This window comes from Octopus bimaculoides, chromosome 1, assembly GCF_046866305.1.
Source record: "Octopus bimaculoides isolate indiv1 chromosome 1, ASM4686630v1, whole genome shotgun sequence".
In the NCBI taxonomy this organism is placed as follows: domain Eukaryota; kingdom Metazoa; phylum Mollusca; class Cephalopoda; order Octopoda; family Octopodidae; genus Octopus; species Octopus bimaculoides.
In genome coordinates, this window is record NC_142928.1 from 109,960,240 (window position 1) to 109,986,487 (window position 26,248).

Consider the following 26,248-nt stretch of genomic DNA (forward strand, 5'->3'; position numbering starts at 1 on the left):
TGAAAGTTTTAAACTTAAAGAACTTACTCCAGAGATGTTTAAGTGCCTCATTTTTGTACAAGGCCTTACAGCAAATGGAGATACAGAAATACGGGCAAGAATTCTTTCAAAATTTGAACAAGCAAACTAAGATTTAACCCTGTAGGCTGTTACAGAAGAGTATCAAAGGATGTTAAACCTGAAACACAACATAAAAAAAATTCAAGAAAAGGATTTTTCAAAAATACAGATATGTTGACCAAGAAAGTATAACCAAAGAAGATTGCTAGGTCCTAATCCATGTTACAGATGTGGAGGCCTACATTTCAGAAAGGATTGTCCTTTTAAAAACCAAAAATGTTACAGTTGTCAAAAATCTGAACACAAGAGTTCACACTGCAGAATAAAAGTATGAAGGTCAAATGTAAAAAATTCTAAAGTGCTCTCAGCATAAAGTAAAATCAACTCCCAAATAAGGAAATTTGTACACGTAAAAGTAAATGGAGTAAATGTTAAATTATAACTGGATACTGGTAGTGAGATTTCAATCATAATCACCAACTCATGGAAGAAAATAGGGAAACCTATGTTAAGAAAAACAGCAAAAACTGCACGTGGCCTGATGGGAAACAAATTACACTTTGTAGATGAAATGTGGAATTATGTCACATTTCAAGGAAAAATGTGCCAGGCGAAAGTTTTCATTTGTAAAGAATGTAATCAATCTGTTCAGTACAGACTGGTTGGAGTTGTTTGACTTATGGCACCTCCCTTAACCCTTTCATTACTAACCCGGCCGTAGCCGGCTGAAAAATTTTTTGGTTCATAAGACTAACCCGGCTGTAGCCGTCCGAGCGTACCCATTGTTATTTAAATGTATATTTGAACCCAAATCTCGTTAGTACATTCGTTAAAACACCTGATTTCACTTTGCAAACAGTTGAGTTATTGTCTCCCACATTGTTTGGCATGATATTTGAACTCAGTGAATTTTGGAAGATTTTTTTCCACATTTTTTGCGGCGTTAATTTTTTTCAACTTTGAAGATGGAGAGGAATTTCATGCTATCAAGCAGTGATTCCGAATTTGAAGGTTTTTCAACAGAAGATATGGAGATATCGAAGAAAAGAATGAATGAGCTACAAAAGCACGTGGTGAACGATAATGAATCGGATATTTCTGTATCTGAAACTGAAAGCAGCGATTCTGAAAACAGCAACGGCGACAGCAAGGATGATTTTACACCAGAAAAAGATTAAAAAATTATTTTTAGTAACAATTTTTCTGAGGAAACAGGGTCTACCCATAGTCTTTCTCAGGAAGCGAAACCTTTAGACTTCTTTTTCATGCTTGTTTGAAATGATTACTGCGGAAACAAACCGTTACGCAGAATGCAAACAAGCCGGAAAAAAAAGATAGCTTGTGGTTTCCTGCAACTGTAGATGAAATACGGGCATTTTTTGCCATAAATATTATTATGGGTATTAGACAGTTACCCAGAATAACAAATTACTGGAGCGATCAGGAACCTTTTGGAAATGAATATATTTCCAGTATTATGAACGAGTACGATTCGTGAAGCTGAACCAATATTTACATGTGAGAGACACTAGCAGTACACCCCACCCCCAGTACATGGAGAACTTTGAGACAAAAATTATGCAATAGAATTGATTAAGAACCCTTTCTTTAATTATGTTCCAAATATCACATTAATATGTTGATAAATAAAAAAGTTACAGGTGTTTAATGAGACTAGTCTAAATTCATGATTATTTTAGAATTTAATTGAAACTCATGAGGGGTGTATTTTGGTCAGAAATATAGTAACGAAAGGGTTAAGTCTCTACCATAAAAACATTATTTGTTGTCCCTCTAAAAATAAGCCATGTGAGGAATTGAAGAGAAAATTTAAAAAGATGTTTCCCTAAGTACTGTTAGGTCTATGTAAAAAGACTGAAGCGTGTTTTCAATTAAACGCTGTGCCAGTATTCGAATCTAATAGAAAAGTACCATTTGCTGCAATAAGAAATGTAGATGAAGAGTTAGACAGACTCAAAAAATGTGGAATTATCAAAAAAGTGGATTACTCTAAATAGGTAGCACCTATTGTGTGTTTAAAAAAAAACAACAAAATTAGGCTGTGTGCTGATTTTTCTACAAGTCTGAATGACAGTTTAAAGACATTTCTCTATCCACTTCCTACTCCAGAGGATATTTTTGCAAAATTAAATGGAGGCAAAATAGTCTCAAAATTGGATTTGTCTGAGGCATATCTGCAAATAAAGGTTGACGAGGAATGTTCAAAGCTTCTAACAGTAAATACACAGAGGTTTGTACAAATATAATAGATTGCCTTTTGGTCTGAAGGTCACATCTGCAATATTTCAACAGGTTATGGATGCGATGCTGGTGGACTGTCAGTTTGCAACTTCATACCTGGATGACATATTCATTAAAAGTAATTTGCATGATCAGCATGTTGAGCATATAAAAGCTGTGTTTGAAAATATAAGGGACTACAGGTTCACTCTGAGTAAAGAGAAATGTGGGTTCTTTTTGCCAAACATCAAATACTTAGGGCAAATTATTGATAAAAATGGAAGACGTCCTGACCTGTCAAGGATAGATACAATTAAAGATATGCCCCCCCCCCCACATAACATTGTGACATTACAAGCTTTCCTTGGGCTAGTAATTTACTATCAAAATTACATTCCTAACATGCATAAATTGAGAGCACCATTAAACGATTTACTGAAAAAAGAAGTAAAATGGAATTAGTTGGTAAAGTGTCAAAATGCATTCAAAGAGATAGAAAAAATACTAATTTCTAATTTGTCGCTAGCCCATTTCAATCCTGAAACGGACATTGTCGTAGCTTCAGATGCTTCGGATTATGGAATAGAAGCAGTCTTGCTACACAAGTATAAAGATGGAAGTATGAAGCCAGTAGTTCATGCTTCACATTCGCTGTTAGCATCAGGGAAAAAGAATAGTCAGATAGAGAAGGAGGCTCTATCGATTATTTTTGTGGTAAAAAAATTTAACAAATTTCTACTTGCTAGAATTTTTTGGCTACAAACCAACCATCAACCATTACCATCAAATTTTGGGTCAGAAAAGGGATTGCTTACCCATACAGCAAACCGACTACAATGCCAGGGTACAATATTGCTAAACTAAAATTTTAAGATGCAGTATATTCTGTTGAAAAAAATTGGTCATGCGGAGTATGACTAATTCCTCAAAATGCAGAACCGATGGCCTCATTGCAGTCAGAAAATGAAATAAAAAGTATTATGTGTAATGTTATTCACAAACTACCAGTGAAAGCACATGATATAAAAATGAAATCCGCAGAGGATAATTACATTACAAGTATGAAACAAATGTTGAAAAATAAGCAAAATGAAAATACAAATTGAAATAATTTTTCACTATGCAATGATGTTTTAATGTACACGCAAAGAGTGGTAGTACCAACTGCTCTACAGAAACAAGTATTGCAGGAATTCCTCAGTAGACACCTGGGAATGCTGAGAATAAAGCTTTAATGAGGGGCTATGTATATTGGCCATCATTGGACCAGGACATTGAAAATGTAGTAAAATCTTGTAGGGGTGTGCGCTAGCAGCTAAGGCACCACCAGTGAAATACCAATCATGGCCTGAGATGGATAGTTCATGGTCCAGGGTACATATTGACTATGCTGGACTGGTGAATGACGCATACTATCTAATTGTTGTTGATAACAGTACAAAGTGGACAGAGGTATGCAGGTGCAATAAACCAAACACAAAGACAACAATAAAGTTCCTGTATGAATTATTTGCCTGATACGGTGTTCCAGACACATTAGTATCAAATAATGGAAAACAATTTACAGGTTGTAGATTCAAAACTTTCTGCAAAATACATGCAATAAAGCATATTTTTATCCTACTCTACTACTTGAAGTCAAACAGGCAGTAGAAAGATTCATTGATACTTTCAAGCGAGTGTTAAAAAAAGCAAAGTATGACGTAGGAAATGACGAGGCGTTAACAAAATTCTTCAGAATATATCAGTTTAGGAAAGTCTCCGGTAGAGGTAATGTTTGCGCAAAAAATAAAATTGATCTTCAATAAATTATTGCCAGGAAAAAATATATTTAAAAGAAATACAGAAAAGGCAACAAAACATTTTGAAGTAGGAGATAAAAGTTCATTTTAAATTTACAAAAATGGTAAAGAAGGCTGGTAGGATGGTTTTGTAACTAAAAGATTAGGAAACATGATGTATGTAATTAAAGGACAACATGGGAACATAAGAGACACCTAAACCAATAAAAGACGAGACATACTGAAAAATGAAAGAAAATACCAATGGAAGTCTGCTGTGACATGTTTTAGGTGCCAGCCCCAAAAGAGATTGAGCCTTGTAGAAGCAGCAGTAGAAAAAGTAAACAGACTGTACACTTAGAAATAATCCTTTCTACTGGAGGCACAAGGTCTCGAATAATGTAATAATTTGTGGGGAGGGGACTAGTTGATCACATCGACCCCAGTGTCTCACTGGTACTTAATTTATCAACCCTGAAAGGATGAAAGGCAAAGTCGACCTCAGCGGAACTTGAACTCAGAACATAGTAGCAGACAATAAGGATAAATCTGCCAGTTCACCGCTTTAGAAATAACACTTAGAAATGATGCCAAAATGAAAAAGATATTAAATTTGCAAAAAAAAAAAAAAAAAATTAAAGAAGGAGAGGTGCTGGAAAAAGAAAAAAGAAAATAAATTTCACTTCTTATGGAAGTCAAAATCTCAAAGGGGGAGATGTGATGAGAGTCACGACACCTCCTTGCAAGAAATAGACTGGAACAAGTAATTATAAATAGTAGCAATCAGAGTGAAGTCTGTGTGTGTTAATTCGAGTGAGTTCACTGAAGAGATTGTTGGAGTGTTACATTATTATGGCTGCATTGTTATCTGGTCTATTGTTACAACACTGGCATAGCACATCTAAACCATCTGTCACATTATCGTGTTGGTACCACAACATTGGAAATGGAGGATACAACAATTACATAAGCAGATGACCTACTATAATGCAACATATTGTTTAGTATTTTGTTTTATATAAAAATAAATTGATCAATAATAAAAATAATAATAATTTTCAAACTGATAAAGCTTTATTACATTATGTTTTTTTCCTTAATAAAATTGAATGGGAAAACATTGCCTTAATATCATGTATTATAGACGTCCCTAATTTTCATTTTAGTGATTGTATTATATGTAGAATTGTGCAGTACTATTTTTCCCTTTACAGTTTTTTTCTTTGTTGAAATAAACTATTGCAGGAATCTGTCTTAATCCATCCTTATATAGCCATTATTTTTATACAGGTATTAAATTTGATGGACAAATTATCCTGCACACAAGAGTACTTAAATCACGAAAAACGGTAATTCAACTTGTTTTTTTTCTCATTTCTTTCTCTTCGTCTTCCCCACCTCCCTTGCTAATTTCTGATCTAGAGATTTTTAACAAAAAGTAACTGCTTATAACCTTTGGACTATAATAATTCTTTCAAATTTTGATACAAGGCCTGCATCAATGCCAATATTTGACCGGTACATTAGTTTATTGGTTTCAAATTTTTGGCACAAAGCAAGTTTGGTGGAGGGGCTAATTGATTACATTGCCCCCAGTGCCTGACTGGTACTTATTTTATTGACCCTGATATGATGAACGGCAAAGTCAGCCTCAGCAGCATTTGAACTCAGAACATAAAGACAGACAAAATGCTGCTAAGCCTTTTGCCCAGCATGCTAACAATTCTACCAGCTTACCATCTTAAGTACTTTACTTTATTGACCTTGAAAGGATGGAAGACAAAGTTAACCTCAGCAGCAGAGCAAATTCTAGTTTTCAAGTTATCAAATGATGGAAGTAACAAATTTATATTCAAACTTTAGGTGGATTGATAAGTTAAATAATTTTATTGGGTATATATATATATATATATATATATATACATAGGTTTCAAATTTTGGCACAAGACCAGTAATTTCAACGGTAGGGGTTAGTCATTTACACTGACCCTAGTGCTCAATTGGTACATATTTTATTGACCCTGAAAGTATGAAAGGCAAAGTTGACTTTGGTGAAATTTGAACATAGATAGTCAGACGAAATGCTGCTAAGCATTTTGCCCAGCTTGCTAATGATTCTGCCAGCTCACCACCTTCTTTATCAGGTATATATTATAGCATTGATGATAAAATGTAACCTATAAGCTATCTGACTGACAGGTTGGTCAGCTTCTAATTCAGCCAGCTACAATTCTCTGGTTTAGTTTTTAATTCAAATTAATCTTATATACATTCAAAGCTGATAAAACTAGGTGCATTTTGGGATAAGTAACCAAAAACTAAATTTCTTTCAGTTAATTTTAAATATAACAAGGAATTTAGTAAAATAACTTAGTTGTCATTAAACTAGTGTTAGGAACATAAATTGTGACTAAGGTTTGGTGGAAGATTTTAATTCAGAACTTTTGAAAATAAGTCATTTGTACTACAGAGCCAGAGGCGGTTTCAGGTGGCTTGGTGTCAAAAGGGTTTAAACGTCCTAGTAATGGTGATGATCAAAAGAAAAAATATAATTTGGAGTATTGATATAGTGATATGTATTCTTTTATTCCTCAATTTGTTTCAACTAAATTGTCTTTTGGGTTTCTTGACTGTAAGATGCATCAGATTTAGAATAAGACAAAAACCTAGTCAAATGCTTCATTGATTCAGAAGAATCCAATTTCCAAAGTAAGAATTATTGTTATTGTCAGAGTGGTTATTTATATCATTATTATTAGCAGCAGTTTAATGTTTCCCCGTTTGACAAAGATATTGTTGTCAGAATTCCTGGAGAAAATTTAGAAAAATAAATGAAAACTAAAAGCTAATTATAAAATAATTGATAAAATATTTTACTTAACCAGGACTTAGGTTGATCAAGGTTACAGTAAATACGCAATGAAAACTTTCCATCTCTAATTTTTTTTTTTTTTTCAATTTACTCAATTTTTGTAGCAAGGTTTTCATATATTCCTGAAGAAAGATTGAGTGAGCTGAATTAGTTATATAAAAAATAAAGTATAAAACAGACAAAAAGAAGTAAAAAATATACATGAATAAGGATGAATGTCCCGATTGTTATATTTTAATTGTTTTCAGGAATTCAGGCCATCAGTTAATGCAACTGAAGGAAACGCTCAAAGAAAAAAATCAAGCATTTAATGAACTCTTCTCTAAGTAAGTTACCATTTGGATGTTGTTTTTTTAATTTAGGAAACAAGGGAAGTAACTTTAGGTATACTAGGAAATCAAAAGTAACCTACCTTCTTTTAAACTTTCCGTTTGCATTTACAAATAAATTAAGTTATTATATTTCTGTTAGAGTTTGAGTTGATAATTACATTTGTAAGTCAAACTTTCTATGAACTTGAGAAAACTTCTCGACACTATAACAGTAAGGCTTTCTTTTTAAATTTAATTTTTATTTCACCTGCTTATTTATTGAAATGTCTTGTTTCTATACATTTAGAGCCAATGAGAGAAGCTCTACATTAGTGGATCTTCACTTGGACAATAGCACTCCCTCAGACACATTGTCAGCTATTAATTTGGTGACAATTGTGAAATGGGGACTATAGAGCATGCTTGCTATTTAGAGGAACTGTGAGTTTTCTTACAAATGAAATATATAAACCAAATGCAATACTTTTAATTTGAACACATTTTCAAACAAATTTTTGTTGCAATTAAAATATGGAATCAATATGGCTACAGAGGAAGTCTCTGCATGGCTCCTTAACCCACTAGAAATCACGTCATATTTCACTCATATTACACCCATTAATTTTTTTGTTTTTTGTAACTTTGGGCATAGGTTTGTTTCGTCAGGATTCACCTGGTGTTAAATGGCAATGACTTTAAGGCTGCTATTTCTACTTGCATTTCCCAGTTAATAAATATGATAGAAAGTTAAGTAAGGCATTTGTTTACACTATTCACTGAACAAAAAGAACAGAGCATGCAAATTTATCTTTTTGAAGCTATTACTCTGTTAACATTAATTAGGCGTCTTAATTAGTAATCATATGGATTTCTTGAATAAAAGTTTACTTACATTCATTGATATGAATACACACACACACACATGGTTTCTAAAGTACATTCATGTCTTTTATGCCATTTTGTCTCTATGTGAATTTAAATTACTGATTTATTCCAAATGTCAGAAACATTGCATTACTTCATAAACAACAGACCCATTATTACTTGCCTCACTAAGTATAAATACAAAAAACATTCAAGACCTTATGTACTGATAAATTACCATTATAACAAATTTACATTTCATTGCTCTTTAAGCATTACCAAAATCTTCTGATGGTAAAACGTCTCATTCAGTAGAACTTGTTAAGATATCTTGTTGTAAATTTTGACATTTGGGAAGTTCTGTATTTTGATGTAACTTATTTAAACCCTGTCTTGGCTATTTAGTGTATGTTACTACATTTTTGGTTATTGTTGAAAGTGATTTTCTTGTATTTTTACATTCAAATATAAATGCAATTCTCTATAAATTTTTCAAAAATTGTTTTAAAGGTTTACTCAAACAGATACAGAGTTAACTCTTATGAAAGAGAAGTCTTCCAGTCAAGAAGAATGTATAAAGAAGTTACAGGAACAACTTTCTGGCTTGAAAGCTCAATTTCAAAAAGAATTACATCAAGAAAGAGAAGTAAGTGTTGGTGTTACACTTTTATTTATGGCACTATAAAATTCATCTAGAATTCATCAAAAGATTGACAGATAGTAGGTTGTCAACAGTGTTGTATTATAATCCTGCAAAAAACACTTGTAAATGAGTGAGAAACATTCTATGATGGTTCAACTTGCTACAAATAACAAACTAATCCCCTTCTGATCACAAACTTTCACCTTAAAAAAAAGACTCATGAGATAATGTAATCCTTCATACTCGTAACAGGAATGGACACAAATGAAATTCGTTTCAATAATATAAGTCTACGTTTTTTTTTTGTAGTTTCAGCTCAGAGCTGCAGCCATACTGGGGTACCGCTGTTTTGCTACATTGTTATTATTGAGAGCCTCCTCTAATATGTGGCATTTGGTGAATAAGGCAGTTTGTTATTGCTACCCTCATTTGCACCTCTGGGACTTTCGACAGGAAGAGGTCCAGTTTTGATTTGAAAACACCTACATCCACTTTGTGTAGGTCTCTCAGGCTCTTTGACAGCATATTAAAAAGCTGTGGGCCCCAGGCTATTGCAGTAACTGATCCTGAAGCACAATGGCATTGCTGGGATCTTTGGCACTTTGCAGTGTCAACCCGTTCTGGCATTGGTATAGCTTTCAATGCCAAAATTTGGCACAATTCCTTCCAGGATTTTTCAAATGTATATTACTGCATACTTCTCCTGCCTTTGCTCCAGGGAGGAAAGTCTTATCTGTTTCAGCCTTGAAACTTGATCAAAATAAACTTTGAATTAAGAAACAACAGCAATTCTTAATATTCCACTTGCAAATTATCTCATGAATCTGGCTTAAAAGTCTTTTCTAGCCTGACTGTAAGTCCAAAACTTCAATAGGTTTTCAGTGTACTTCAAACCAATGGATTACAGAACTCACCTCATTTGTTAGCAAATTAGTCAGAAAAATATTAAAGTTTGTAAATGTATGTTCCTATAAGATACTATAATTTAGAAGTATATATTTATTTCCAGGCAAGTAATACTTTTATTTTGATATATTATCTGTTCTTAAGATCAATCTTGTGAAAAGTTCTTCAACTTTTACAGAAAAAAAAAGAGTTTATATATTCAAGCTTTTACATTATCTATATTTATGATGTGAGTATATGCACATATATTTACATGTTTATGAATATATACTCATATATTTTATAAAGCTTGACATTATATATTCAATACTATTGGGCATTTTGTTATTTATCTTAGTCTTGTTTATCTTTTCTTTCAGTTTTAATATTTCATTTAGTTCTAATCTTCTCTACTGTTACTTTATATTTTGGTCAAGGACATGATGTGTTTAATTGTAATTAGGTTTTTCAAGTATAGCATTTGGTCTTGGAAACCTGTTTTAACCACATATGAGCCACTCTCAGTCTTGACCAATGAAACCCACTAGTGTAATTAAAGAGTTTTATTTACAGTTTTATCAAGATAACTAGCATAGAGTCTATAAAAAAGTGACCAGGTTTCTTTGATTATGAAATAAATTATGCACAGGATAATGTTTATGAAAGAGTAAGATTAAAACAGTAACATTGGTTTATACAGAGAGACATAGATAGAGGCTAAGCTAATAGTAGAAGTAAGAGTTATTAAGTAAAAGAAACAGACAGAAAATATAGCTGTCAGTGTGTAAATGTAAGGCAATTTAGTAAAGTGAACTCTCTGTTATCTAATTACTCTACCAACTTCATGCATACTTTCTATTTGTCTGTCTGTAAATAACTAGAATTGTGGCAGTGAGCAATTGAGTCTTTGACCCTGTATCAACTTCTAAAATATATCAGAATGATATTTGTCAATTTCTCTTTCATACCAGAAGCAAAAAACAAAACTAACGTAGGCTTTTCAGATTGAGAGATTACATACAACTATGTTTACATCATCACCATTGTCGTCATTCAACATCTGTTTTCCATATTGGTTTTGGTTGGATAGTTTGACTGGAGCTGGCAAGTTAGAAGAGTGCACCAAGCTCAACTGTCTGCTTTGGTATAGTCTCTACAGCTGAATGCCTTTCTTAATGCCAACCATTTCATAGAGTGTTCTGAGTGCTTTTTACTGGAACAGCACAAATGAGGTCACCAAGTAATTTACAAGACCCCTCAACTGAGAGAGGGAGTGGTGTTGGGGGAAATGGCTTTGTGCCAGGTGGTGAGAGGTGAAACTATGATAGAGGAACAGAAAAAGGTATCTTGCTGTAAGGGTAATACATGGTCACCTCAGAGGAAGGAAGGGAGAGAAAGAGAGAGAGAGAGAGGCAGGGGGTAACTTTGTATTGCCTCTACGGCAATAAATATACATGTGCATAATCACTATATCTAACATTCAGTGATCTATAGAAGGCTTTTAACAAGCTACCACTTCTGTAGTCTAATGGTCACTATGAAAACTTAGTGTAGCTAACTGGCTTGTGACAGCTGGGTAAGCTATGTAGAGAAGTGATGTCAGTAAGGTGAAAGCTAATAGCATGCAAATAGGTGTCCATAGGTATCAATTCTGAATGCCCTTTTATTTATTATAGTTTTCTTAGGTCATTATAGAAGTTTAAAACTGGTGTCTATGGAAAATTCTGCATACCTATGACCTAGTATCCTGGTTCAAAAAAGATAGGAATATTTCATTCATGAATTCACAGGAATATCATAACAAGAGCACTTATGAAATTAATTCCTTCAAATACTCAGAAGACTCCCTAAATGTAGTTGACAGCTTCTATTACCAGTAGCTAGGACAAGAATATAGGATGGATAAAATTTGGGGAGCTGGCAATGTAGGGATCCTCTCTCCAAATGAAGTCATAAATATTCAAAGTGCAATATTGCAAGGTAGAGAAACAGGAGTGTAACATGGGCTCTAAATGCATAGAATGTGAGAAGGCTGTAATGAAATGAGGCATGCATGCATGCTCTACAGGATATATAATATATATACAAGAATGACAGCACACAAATAAACTGTGAGAAAAGCTAAATATAAGAGGAATCAGTTGTGTGCAAGAATTAAAACTGTGAGGGTATGGATATGGAAGATGATAATTGGGTAAATAAGTGTCAGATGATATAAATGAAAGTAACTGGTGGAAGTGGAAAACTGAGGAAGACATAGGGAGAAGTAGTGAAATCTGATATCAAGATATTTAACCTCACAAAGATGACAGTGGACTGCAACAAAGGACAAAATGCTGTGCTGGAGCAGATCCATCTAACCTATGCAAGCATGGAGAAAATGGATGGTAGAAAAGTTCATCCACACACACAATTATAAATATGCTTACATAAATATTAATTATTGTATACATAATTAGTTGGTTAGTTGGTTGGTTATATTTATATAGAAATATTGAACAGTTGCTATCCCAAAGGATTCTATGTCTAGTATATTTCTTTTATTTATCTGTTGTTTATTTGTATACTAAATCTCTGTATGAATTTCTTACGTGAATATATCAATACTATATATATTAAGTTCATGCTTTGTATTTAAACTATTACAATAGTTTAGTGCTTTTACATCTCTATGTCTCTCCACACCAAACAATTTAAGTTTTCTGGCTGTGTCATTTCATATCTCTTTTCTTTATTCCAAACAAAAGATGTTTGAACAGTTATATATCATTGATGTATTTTATTAAATTTGCACTTCAATTCTAAATCCTGTATTGTCATAAATTAATAAGATTACATACTTTATTTTCCCTTATTCTTGTATATATGCACAGACATGTATGCATCTTTATATATATATATATATATATATATATATATACAGACACACATTCATTTTTTACATTTAACTATTTTCTAATTATTTATTTACTTTCTTACTTTATTTAACCTATATTCTAATTTCCAAAAACTCAAAATTCTCAAATTATAATAATCTTTAGTCATTGATCAGAATGAACAAATTATTTTTGTTGTTGGTAATGTTTAATGTATTAATTATTAAATGATTTAAGCCTGAAAACTAATTTATGTGTTCATAACAAATTAAGAAAATATTTTATTGAGTATGCAAACATTGTTTCTAATATTGTTTGTTGCCCATCACATAGTCATTGCTAGTTAATTTTTTAATATTCCCTCTTTTAGATATGTTAAACGTAACTTAACTATTTTGTAAACAATTCTATTTTTCTACATCAACTAGTGTACATTCTCATATATTTATTGTTTCACTCATCACTGCTTCAGCAAGTACAGTAATGGCTATACTTCACTAATAAATTCATGATATGACTGAAACATATCGTGAATTGTCTTCCATACTTCTTAAAATAATTAAAATAATAATAGCATATTCACTAAAGCACTTTCCCTCCTCACGTAATTAATTCTAATTAGCTTTTTTTAATTCTCCCTGCATTGAAACATTAACTTTAACTAAACTATTACATGCATTTATAGTTTGTGTGTATCTGCATGTGCATATATATATTTCACAGGATTTTCGTAACAAAGAAAAAAACCTAGTTAAAGATTTGAGTGAAGCCAGCAGTAAAAGCATTCAACTGGAATGTAAGGTGAGTGATATATTTCAGCTGAAGTTTAAGTTTCTATTCCTTTTTAGTTGACAAAATAAAGCTTAGTTTTCTTAAGTTCTGAATCAAGGCTTAATTACTTGCATCCTGCACATCGCCATCGTCGTCAATATTTAATGTCCATTCTGTATATTGGTATGGACAGGGTAGGTCAGCAATACTGAATTTCTCAATGCATCAAGATCCTGCATCATCTCAACTGTAAGATACCAATCTTTTTAGGTTTTATGTAACTATCATTCAAATTTTGCTTGGCCTACCTCTTTTGATAGCAATTTTTTCACTCAGTATGCATTATCTGATAACACTGTTTTTTCAATAATAAATACTTACTAGGAGCATTCACATGTTTGTTTGTTATACCTATAATAGCAACTGAGTTTCTGTCAAAGATAAAAACTTCTTTTTAAAAAATTGGAAGTAGACATTGGATTGGTGTAATCCTAGATATAATCATCATCATTTCATTTCTACTTTCCATGCTGGCATGAGTTGGATGCTTCAACAGGATCCAGTGGGTTGGAGACCATATCTTCCTCTGAGTTGTCAGTTTTAGCTGGATATCCTTCCTAACACCAATCACTATACTGTAACCCTTTAGTATTCATATTACTCTGTTAAATGTAATGCTTTTTTATTCATATTGTTTTTAATTAATCCTGCATTATTTTGTAGCTTCGAAAGTTTGATGATGTGACTGTATATTTTTAAAATGACATTGAAGGGTAGGTGTGATAAGCTAGATTTGGTAAGTTTGAACACAAAACAGATAGCATATTTAGGCTGGATATGGCCGGTTTAAATACTAAAGGGTTAAAAAGGATTGTATGGTCAAGGTTGAAATATTTTTGATCATAGATCTTCTGCTCATTTAGATCTAACCTGGAGCTAAACTGCAATAGCTAGAAGGAAAGCTCCAAGCTGTAAGGTAAGTGGAATGCTTGAACTAGGAATAGAAAGGGTATTACAAATATTGCTATCTGAGAGCTTAGAACCACCATACAACACATGTAATCCCAAGAAAGAACAAACTACTTTTTATATGTGTCACTAGACCCATCAAAAATAGTAGCCAAATTTCAATCAAATGACAGTCTCCTTGGTAATAGAAGTAGTCCTTGGTAAAAGATGAGATGATCACTAGTGTGATACCTTTGATCATAAGGTCTGATCAGTTACAATTGACTTGGGCCTAAGCAACAACAACAAGTGCTAATTTATTGAATTATATTTTTCAATAAAATTATTGTTATAACTGATGAGGCAACAGAAGTAAGTATTGAGTCAAGCCATGAATAGTGAGTTATTCATTATGACCAAGATAGTGTCAGATTTCTTGTTATAATTCTTGCTTTCTTGGACTTCTGTGTAATGGAATGTTTGTATGTGTCTGTGTACATGTTGTAATTATTGTTTTATTGCAAACTCATTAAACCAAAGTCATTCCATTAGATTCTTAGTAATAATGAAAGGAAAGAATGGAGAGATTATTGAAATGTTAGAGCGACACCATGATGTGTGTAGTGTGCAGGAAGTAAGATTAGGGGAGCCTCAACTAGATTCTTTACAGGTAAGAGACAGAGATTCAAATTCTCGTGGTTGGCAGGAAGGATTGAGTAGGTGGTGTAGGCATAATGTTAGCAGAAAAGAAGGTAGGTAAGGTAATTGAAGTAGTCAGAGTATGTGATAGGGTAATTAAGATGAGACTTATCATTGGTAAATTGACAGTTACATTTATCTCTGCCTATGCTCCTCTGAGCTGACTGATGAGCAGAAGGACCAATTCTATGAGGTCCTTTTGCAGACTACCTCAACATCAAATGACAGAGACTTTGTTATTGTGGTTGGTAACTTCAATGGACATGTTGGACAGCATCCCCATGGATTCCAGGGAGTGCATGGTTTGGGACCTAGAAATGAGGAGGGAACAAGACTGCTGGAGTTCTGTGATGCAAATGATCTCATGATCTGCAACACTAACTTCAAAAAGCCAGCCAGCCACCTAATCACTTAGTTTGGCGAGCACATAAGCCAGATTGACTACCTCCTGGCCAGGCAACAAGGTAGATTCAATCACAAAGCTTTGGTCGATCTGGTGAATATGGAGGGTGGGGTGACACATCCCAGCCGAGCTGCAGCAATTTTTGTCTGGCTCCCAAAGAAACGTGCGGTCTTGCATTATCATGTTGGAAAACAACATCCTTCCTGTTGGCCAATTCTGGACGTTTCTCTTGAATTGCTGCTTTTAACTCATCCAATTGTGTGCAGTATTTCTCAGAATTAATTTTCTGATTACTTGGGAGAAGCTCATAGTGCAGAATTCCTTTCCAATCCCACCAGACACTAAGCAAGACTTTTTTAAGGTGAAGACCTGCTTTTGGGGTGGCTAAGGGTGGCCCATGTCACTTACTCCAGGATCGCTTTCTGTGAACATTTCAGTAGATAATCCATTTCTCATCACTTGTCACAATTTGCTTTGAAAAAGGTGCGTTTTCATTCCGTTTATAAAGTTTTTCACAGATGGAACTGCGATCCAAAAGGTTCTTCTCACTCAACTCATGTGGTACCCGGACATTGTAGCGATTTGTGTACCCAAGCTTTACCAGGTGCTCATGAATGACGGATTTTGATGGGTTGAGACATTCTGCCAATTCTTGGGTTGTGTAATGTGGGTTATTCTCAATTAATGACTTGATTTGGTGACAGGGAGCATTGTCATTGTTGAAGAATCCAATTATTTGCGCTCCCCAGATCCAATCACTTTCACTGAATGCCCTCCCTCAAACACTTCAAATTGTTGCAGTAGAACTCTTGATTGACGGTCTGGCCCTGGGGGATAAATTCTCAATGCACAATACTGTGGATTTTGAAACAAATGATGAGTATGCTTTTGATTGAGCTGCAACTCTGTTGTGCCTTCTTCAGTCATAGAGATAAAGGGCTCTTCCATTGTGACGATTGTTGTTTTGTCTCAGAGTTATATCCGTAGACCCAATTCTTGTCACCAGTGATGGTCCTCAACATGAAGGTTGGGTCATGTGATGTTCTTTCTGCTCAGTGGTCAGCAGGCAGGGGACAAACTTGGTAGAGACACACTGCATGTTTAATTCAGACATTAGGATTACCTGCATGGACCCATATAACAGACCAGCAACATCAGCAATGTCATTGAGTGTCTTCCTACGATCCTCATGCACAAGCTGATGACTTTTCTCCACATTTCTGGGGGTGATGCTCATGGCAGGTCTTTCAGATTGCTCATTGTTTTCCACTTTTGAAGCACCTGTGCCACTTGAAACACCGTATATGACCCATTGCCACATCACCATAAGCTTGCCAAAGCATGTTCAATGTCTCAGTAGCAGACTTCCCAAGTTTAACACAAAATTTCATATTGGCTTTTTGTTCCTGTCTATAACAAAATCACAGACTACAGCAAAGACGTGATCACAAAAACACAAATTTCACAACTTGTGAAGTAAACACAGTAATGTCACTTGGCACACTGCCTCATGAAGATCACTGCTAGCTCACATTGTGCTCACAACTGTGTACTGTCATCTGTTGGTGTGCTACAGAACTAGTTTGGAGACCTTTTTGATGATGTGTCCTGGCATTTACCAAACAGATAATAATTCATGGGGGGAATGAATTAAAGGGAGGTGTTCTCTAGAGATGGAAAACAACATTGATGAGATTTTCATGTTCAAATCTGCTATAATGTATCAAGAATGAACATAAGCATTATTGTTTGGATTCTTGCTACCCTTCATGTACTCCATGAATTATTATTTGTTTGGTAAACATCAGCACACAAAAGGAAATAAATTCTTTGTTGATTTCTATAAGCAAGAGCTTGTGTCCTTGTTAGATTCATTGGTCTTATGTGGTACCTTTGACTGAGGATACACACACAATGAGGTTGAAACACCACAATGTCTCAAAATCCTATTTGTCAATAAATCATGTGCGTTATGAACACACACTCATCTAAAGGGAGGAGGTGTTCTCTGATGATGGAAAACAACAGCAGCCAGTATTCATATTTGAATCTCACAAAAGAAACAAATCAAACAGTTTATATAGAAATATTGGAGTAAATTATACACTTGAAGTCTGAGCACTTGAGAAATGAGCTTCAAAATTATGCATCAAAATCTTAATGCATCCATGTATGCACACATATTCATATACATACCACACAATATCATAAGATGAACCCAATTCAATAGTCATATGTAACAGGGCATGTGAGTGGAACTCACAGGTTGGAGGCTAGCAGAGAGCAAAGATACAGTGACACAGGGCCAAGAAGACAGGGTTGGGGAATGAGAGGTAAGCATAGTGCATGAAGCGGAAATGTGAGAAAGAGAAGAGATATAGAGATGTTGTTTGGTTTGTTGCAGTAGAGTGTGTGAGAGGTTTTGTTGTTAAGTGTGGCTGAGACACAGAGTGCTTCTAGAACTCAGTTTTGCTGACATGGGCAGGTCTTCTCAAGAACTTCATATCACCAGACATCTCGGTCCATTGTCATATCCTCTGTGAGGCCCAACATCCTCAGATTGGTCCTTACCACTTCATCCCATGTCTTCCTGGGTTTTCTTCTTCCATGGGTACCATCTGCTTTCAGTGTTTGGCACTTCTTTATGCAACTGTCCTCATTCATATGCATCATGTATCCAAGCCAATGTAGTCTTCTCTCTTGCATGCTACATTTGATTCCTCTTATGCCCAACTTTTCTCTCAATACGTTTGGACTTTGTTGTACATGCGCACTGATGTTGCACACCCAATGGAGCATACTACTTTTATTTCTCTCCAGTCTACATGTCTTCTGCATTCAGAGCCCATGTCTCACTACCATGGAGTATAGCCATTCGCATACAAGCACCATATAGTCTACTTTTCACTCTGAGAGAGAGACATTTAGTTGCCAACAGAGGTAATAGCTCACTGAACGTCCTCCACCTAATTCTTATGCTAGAGACAATACTTTCAGAGCATCCTCTACCACTGCTAATTTGGTCACCTAGGTAACAGAAACTATCTACAACCCCAAGAGAGGTTCCTGATGTTTATGATCAATTTCACTTTTTAGTTCCTACTTTATAAATTCCTTTTTATACTAATTATCATAATCATCCTTATTCATCAACATTTTAATAGTTTTTTTCATGTTTACATTATTAAAGCAGGTTTGCAATTTCTGTGCACCTTGATCCTAAAGCACGTTAGTTGTTATGACAAACCGTATCAAAATCAATACTATGCTAGAATTCTTTTCATCACTTACCCCTGCCTTTAATATGAATAGACAGATATAGAGGAATATAATATAAATAGACAAAAATATGTGGGAGAATGTACGAAAAAACAACAACAGACGAGGACAGGTGGTGTAAATAACAAAAGGATGTATTAGTATGACGCTCGGGAATACGGAAAGTCTTTGACGTTTCGAGCTACGCTCTTCAACAGAAAGAATACGGAGACAAGGAGAAAAACGCGGAGAAAAAAAAAAATATGAACAGTTAAAGTGGAAAAATTTTGTTAGTAATCCAATTCCACTCACAATACAATGCTTTGGTCAGCCAAAAGCTATTGTAGATACTTCCATAAGATGCCGTGCAGTGAAACTGATCCAGATTTATCTCTCATCTATGGCTTCTGTAGGATTAAACAGATGAGCATCATTTATTTTTTTATTTTTCTTTGCCTGGGGTAGTTTGGGCTGTGTCAAGTTTGACTTCATTTTGTTTTATTACATGAAGATAAAAGTAAAGTTTTTACCCAGTGTCACAGTACATGACTGGTCATTGTTATTGCATCAGTTGCTTTGTCTTAGTCTAAATGTTATTAATATATTCTGTTGGTCCAAGACAAGTTAACAGAAACAATAGAGCATTGGACCAAATACCAAACATTATATATTTTATTTCTCTACTGAAGAAATCATCTTTAACTGGCATCCCTCTTGTGGTCATTATAATATGTACCTGTAAATTATTTAACGTCATTTAGTCATCTAATTTGCTTCCTTCAGAGAATTGATCCTGTGCAGCATTAACAGAAATTGATTTATTAATTAGCATCATTTTTTGCTTTGTCCATATTTTATCGATATTTAATCTATTTCTCCTATGTTAAGAAATTCTGACACCTTCTTTTCTGCTTTAGTCCTCGAAAATTGAAGTTATTTGATTTTGACTTTTAGCTATCTGATTCCGAAACCAAATGCCATGCACTTCAGGAGCAGGTCTTTGAACTGAAAGAACATATTGCTTGTTTACATTCAGAAATAGAATTAAAAGAAGTTCAAAATAAAGGTAGATATTAATAATTTCACACATTATCAATATATTCTCACTACATAGTAAACATGTTTAAACATGTTTACTATGTTTACTAATGACATGTTTAAACATGTCATTTCATGTATCAGTCATCATCATCATCGTTTAACGTCCGTTTTCCATGCTAGTATAGGTTGGACAGTTTGACTGGGGTCTGGGAAGCCAGGAGGCTGCATCCCAGTCTGATCTGGCAGTATTTCTACAGCTGGATGCCCTTCCTAACGCCAACCACTCTGTGAGTGTAGTGGGTGCTTTTTACATGCCACCGGCACAGGGGCCAGAGGAGGTTGGCAATGGCCACGATTGGTTGGTGCTTTTGTTAAATAATTTGTCTAAGATTGAAATAAAAGTTCAAAGCTGGGGTATAAGAATTGTCCAGTAAAATCAGTGTTATTGATGATAAGGTTGAATTGCTTCAAGTTAGATGGTGAAGAGCAGGGAAATGAACAGTAAGAATTTTGCTTCACAACCTTGTGATGATTTCCATTCTGATCCCACTGCATTCTGATCCCACTGATACCTTATACAAGTATTTCTACTAGAGCCTTGGATTGACAGTGAAATTTGGTTTATGGAAACTGTATGAAAGCGTGTTGTGTGTGTGTGTGTGTGTGTGTGTGTGTGTGTGTGTGTGTGTGTGTGTGTGTGCCCCAGACTTACCAGCTTGTCAAACTGTTCAACCCATGCAAGCATGGGAGGTAGACATTAAATGTTAATGATGAATGAAGATTATATATGTATATATGAATTCATAAAATTTTTCTTGATAATGTATACTTGAATAATTGTTTGCTTTTATTAAAACTAATTAATAAGCAGTTTTCTTTATTATTATTATTATTATTATTGTTATTATTATTATTATCATTATTATTATTATTATTATATACAGTTCATATCTGCAATTGGAAATATTTCTTTCCAGTTTCTGTGTTGATATACTTCACTAAGGGATATGCTCAACTGATTATGGTCAAACAACTGACAAGCAAATCTGTGGTATTGAGCAGAATATTTGCTGTAGCCCATCTTTTATACCAAAACAAAACAATTTGTTGTTGTTGTCGTCGGCGGCGGCGGTGGTGGTGGTGGTGGTGGTGGTGAAAAGCTGGATATATTACTTGAAGTCCAGAATTCACTCTCACCAGAGTTAGCTTTACTTAACTGTGTATTCTCTGAATATATTATTGTGATAGCAATTAAAGAATGTCTGAAAAAATTCTAGATCAGGGATGAGCAACTTTTCGTCAACTGGGGGCCCCACATCATACCAATTTCAAGTGGAAGGGGTTTGCATGATAAAACACACATGCATGAAATATTACTTGCCCACTTTACACTGAATTTTTTGCAGTTCTTCTTAATTTTATTTGTCTTAGTATGAAAGTTTACATTGAGCTGGCATCTCTTTCATTATTTTCTAATGATAATAATGATGATTACTAGTGTAAATAAATTATAGTTTAAAATATTGAGGTAATAAAAAGAAAATTCATTGATATTTTATTAAAGAACAATTTCATTATCTGTATCAATGACATTCACATTCTTTACCAATATTTTCAATATTAGGTAGAATTTGAGATGTCACTACTCTTAGGTTATGCTGCAAATGCTCATTAGTGAGTCTTGACTTAATTTTTGACTTAGTTTTAGAAAGAGAGTGATGCTTTAAAACAGAGAAAGCATAGCATGTACACTGTACAACAAGAGAGAGAAGGAAGGAGGGATGATGAAGTTAAATGCAAAAGTAAAGTGCAAGTTTAAGAGGTGAGAGACAATAAGGTTAATAATTGGAAAATTTGAGAAAAATTTTTTGCTTGTAAAAATTAGTAACCTAGAAACTCATTGAGGGCCACACAGCAACATGTTGAGGACCGTATGCAGCCTGCAGGCCACAGGTTGCCCATGCATGTTATAGATCTTTCTGATTCTTTTTATAAATGTAAAGCTGATTGAACCACAAGTTATTTACTTAACCTATATGACAGATGCTTTTTCTATTTTACTTGCCCCAGCAAAAATTAGTCTGTTTCATACTCTTTGTATTTTTAAATAAATTTTATCCTGCAGATATGTTAGAACAAAAAAGAAATGAATTCAATGAGAAAATCAAACACTTCGAAGAAATTCAAAAGAAAGAGGTATGCATCATTGTCATGATCACTATTACACCACAACCATTATCATCACTGTCATCATTTTTCCTCTACATTTCACTCCTTCACTATTCACTCTGACTTAATGACCATTTGTGCTTTTCTTCCTTATGTATTGTGTATCAGTGTCATTATATTTATTAATAAGTGAGTCCAAGGAGGAGGAGCAGTGCCTTGATCTTTGCAGGCTCTAGCAAGATTAGTGTGTTTGATGTTGAGTTTGCATACTTGTGGTTTAGTGTGTGAAAGAGAAAATGGAGGGTAAGAAACTCAAAAGGAAAGATCTATGATGTGTAGAAGTAAACTGTCTCAGGATAAAATAGTAGACTAGTAATTCTCAGGTTGAGTGTTCAAACTCACTGTAGGTAAATTATGTCACTGGATGGTACACTTAATTCTATGTACACCAGTTCACCCAACTCTATGAAATAGGTGCCAGATCCTTCAGGAATGTTACCTACTATAGGTTTATTTTTCACTCATCTCAAACAAATGAAATTAAACATTGACACATGAGGGCCATTCAAGATTTAAAAGACAATATTAAGTAGAGATAAATTGTCTTAATGATATACTAGCTGTAGACATCCCATCTCTGACTATTTCTCTAGATTTCAGTTTCTTGTTCCTATTGTAGTGTTGAACCATTTTGCTGTTTTGATCAAAAGTTCATTTTGCTATTTTATTTTATTTTACTCATTTACTCCAAAATAATTTTACGTGCAGAAATTCTCTTGAAATACACATGTAATATGAGATGCATTGGTTGGCCTTATTGGAAATGGTTGGTTTTTGTCACTTTTGCTTATAATCAATACAAGAACATCCTTCTACTGTTATGTTTGTCCAATAAGTCAACTTCATGTACTTACATGAAGAAAGCCATTCCATTTCTGTCAAATATTTTTTTTATGTAACTGTACAAATTATATTCAAAATATATATTCAGAAATTAGGTTTTAGTTTTGAACACTGGAAATTTGTATAACACTACTTTTTATATTACCCTGTTGTTTTTCTATTCAATGCCCATTATTGGTGTAATATTAGGATTAGTGAGAGTCTTGCTGACACATGCACAATTTCTTGTCACTCATATTATCTGTTGCTGATTTAGTTAGGTACAAATTTGAGGATAGCAATAAGCAAATATACAAATCTAGCAAACAGGTAAATAGAATTTACTTCGCAACAGCTGTGCCAGTAAGTTGTAGTAACAGGCATCAAATCGTTTTGTCATGTTTTGTTTGTGATTAACAGTACATTCTACTGTTCTGTTTTGTTTTGTTTGTCCCATTTACTCCTCAAGATAATTTTGTGTGCAGAAACTCACTTGAAGTATGTATGCTTTGTTTGAGATGTATCAGTTGTACCTGCTAGAAATGGTCTGGTTTGTTTTGTTCTGTTCATATTTCAAAAGAACAACATTCTGCTGTTATGTTTATGCAATAAGTTGATGTCATTTTAGCACATGATGAAAGCCATTTCGGCATTTTTTAATTTTTTATGTGATACAAATTATATTAAAAATAGACATCAGCTTCAAATATTGGAGAGTATTTTTTGATTCAACTAATGTTATTGGAATATTAGAATTAGTAAAGTCACATTTGGGTGAGATACAGCAGAAGTAACAAGAGAGGGAAGAGAGGTGGAGGGAATATGTAGATAGCTAGTTTGGAGAAGCAAAGGTTATTATAGTAACATGAATTGAGGAAAAGAGAGAGGAAATAGCACATATGTGAGCTAGTGGTTGATGCATGTTGATGAATTAATCTTTGCCACTTACCAAATAAACTTCTCTTCTTATATGTAACAACAGATACATCCCATATATATGAGCTGTAATCCTATGTTGGTAATCCAAGTTTTGTAGAGGGCCTGCAACTGATCAGTGCTAAGGTATTTTCTGTATTTTCTGATCCTAATGAAAAATTTTACTATTTGTAATGCAGTTTTGGCAATATTATCGAAATTTGGCATGGGAGATCACCAGAGAGAGAAAGAGAAAGTTAGAAAGTTAGACCATAATTAGAAATGCTGGGAGACAAGAATGATCTCTCTATAAGTATGTGATTATGTTTTTTGTGTTGTTTAAAGAAACTTATTTGTCATGTTTCCATTGGAAAATGTTTTAATGTCTTCCCTCTATCCCTGGAGACAGTGGAGGTCTGGTGTGAGGTGTCAGTATTGTATGTGGGTGATATGAATTGTTAAGGTGAAGTAAAGAGTGATATCATCTGTGCAGAATTCTACATTGTAGATATTTGATGTATTAAAAAGAAGGATGTGAGAAGCACAAACTTGGCATACACCAGAGTTAATAGACAGGAGTGATGTTGGAGAGAATGTAAACTATTTCTTAACAATTGGTTTTAGTTAGAATTTTTGTATGTATGTATGGTAAAAGAAGTATATGTCCTTAGATGTGAAAAACTTTTACTTTGTAAGAATTTTGGTGTTCTCACTGTTTTTTGTGTCTGTATACTTAAGCTCTTTTCAATCTTGTATTCCTATGCTTTTAACTTAATTATTTTACTGAACTTTATTTTTATTAAAGACCACCTGTTTATTAGTTTTAGCCTAATTTCAGGGGAAGGAGGCCATGTGTGTAAGTGTTTCATTACTTTATTTGGTTAAATTTATTACATTTTTAGATGTTTTAAGTTATTAACACTTAGTTTTTAAAATGTATCATAATGAGCTTAGTGTTTTGTTTATTGTCATGCCAGTGAGGTAGTGTGAAAGAAAGACCCTCTCAAACGACAAAGAGACAATGAGTGGCTAACAAGTAAAATGAAAGTGAGTGGAAGGATGAGATATTTATCACACTGTCCTACTGCTAAACAGGGCAAGAGTGAGAGAATATGAATGAGAGTGGGTTGAAATAAAGGCTAGCTTTATGTTACTATAAGCAATCTTCATATACTGATAATAACAACCAAAACTTAAAGAATAAAAAAATTCTATAATAAAAAAAATAACACATTAGGCTGTCAGCATCGAATCAAGTGGAATTTTACTTTCATTTTAATAACAAAACATGGGAAATATTTTTATGTAATTTGTGAGACCATAATCTGAGGCCTCTGCCAGGAGTGTAGCCAGCCCACCTATGCGTACCTTTCCTTCATTGGACACTAAACTTTGTTTGCGAAGACCTGTTGAGGCAAATAAAATCGATCCAAATTCAACGGCTGGCACCCATGCCAACCTCTCCTTCATTGGACACTATACTCAGCTTGCGAAGACCTGTTGGGGCAAGTGAAATCGAAATCATGATTGAACCAAATTCGATGACTGGCACCTGTGCCAGTGGAGCGCTAAGAGCACCATCCAAGCGTGATCATTGCCAGAGCAGCTGACTGGCTTCCATGCCAGTGGCACGTAAATAGCACCATTTGAGTGTGATCATTACCAGCGTCGCCTTACTGGCACATAAAAAGACATTCGAGCGAGGTCGTTGCCAGTGCTGCTGGACTGGCTCCTGTTCAGGTGGCATGTAAAAAACACCATTTTGAGCATGGCCATTGCCAGTACCGCCTGACTGGCCCTTGTGCTGGTGGCACGTAAAAGCACCCACTACACTCTTGGAGTGGTTGGCATTAGGAAGGGCATCCAGCTGTAGAAACTCTGACAGATCAGATTGGAGCCTGGTGCAGCCTTCTGCTTCACCAATCCTCAGTCAAATCGTCCAACCCATGCTAGCATGGAAGGCGGACGTTAAACGATGATGATGATAATTGAATGATTATAACAATATATTAAATCATATATATTGCTTATATATTAACTGATATATTGACTGGATGGACATGGCTGGAATCCTATCATGTTATGAAGCACAGGTAAAATTTATAAGGTATTATATTTTTGCTGTTGTCTTTCAGTTTTAATTTACTTCCAAATCATTTCAGTAAAACAGGAAATAAGCAAATTTTCAATGTTTTGTAAATAATCTTTTACTTGTTTGTCATCAGACTGTGGCTATGTTGAGGCACCACTCTGGAGATTTGTTTTTTTTTTTTAGTCAAACAAATCAACCCCAGGACTTATTTTTTTAAACCTGGTACTTATTCTATCAGTCTCTTTTGCCAAACCACCAAATTACAGGGATGTAAACACACCAGCACTGGTTGTCAAGCAATGGTGGAAGACAAACACAGATACACACACACATATATATATACGATGGTCTTCTTTCAGTTTCCATCTACCAGATCCACTTACAAGGCTTTGCATGACCTGAGACTATAGTAGAATACACTTGCCCAAGGTGCCATGCAGTGGAGCTGAACCCAGAACCATGTAGTTGGGAAGCAAGCTTCTTACCACACAGCCACTCCTGTGCCTTTTGTGTGTGTGTGTGTGTGTGTATGGCCTG

The 26,248-nt window shown here is 34.4% G+C and overlaps 1 protein-coding gene across 5 annotated transcripts in view; it reads left to right on the plus strand.

The window, feature by feature from the left end:
- The window catches only part of LOC106868484 (leucine-rich repeat-containing protein 45), a 63,389-nt gene that overhangs the window by 27,081 nt on the left and 10,060 nt on the right, over window positions 1-26,248 (plus strand). For 4 of the 5 annotated variants that reach the window (XM_089356030.1, XM_014913772.3, XM_089356044.1 and 1 more), the window contains 6 exons: window positions 5,373-5,431; window positions 7,203-7,280; window positions 8,640-8,775; window positions 13,257-13,334; window positions 19,567-19,678; window positions 21,779-21,849. In XM_089356030.1, coding sequence (XP_089212156.1) covers window positions 5,373-5,431; window positions 7,203-7,280; window positions 8,640-8,775; window positions 13,257-13,334; window positions 19,567-19,678; window positions 21,779-21,849 — 534 coding nt within the window. The remainder of the gene's footprint in view (window positions 1-5,372; window positions 5,432-7,202; window positions 7,281-8,639; window positions 8,776-13,256; window positions 13,335-19,566; window positions 19,679-21,778; window positions 21,850-26,248) is intronic. The other variant, XM_089356039.1, reaches the window with a different exon arrangement.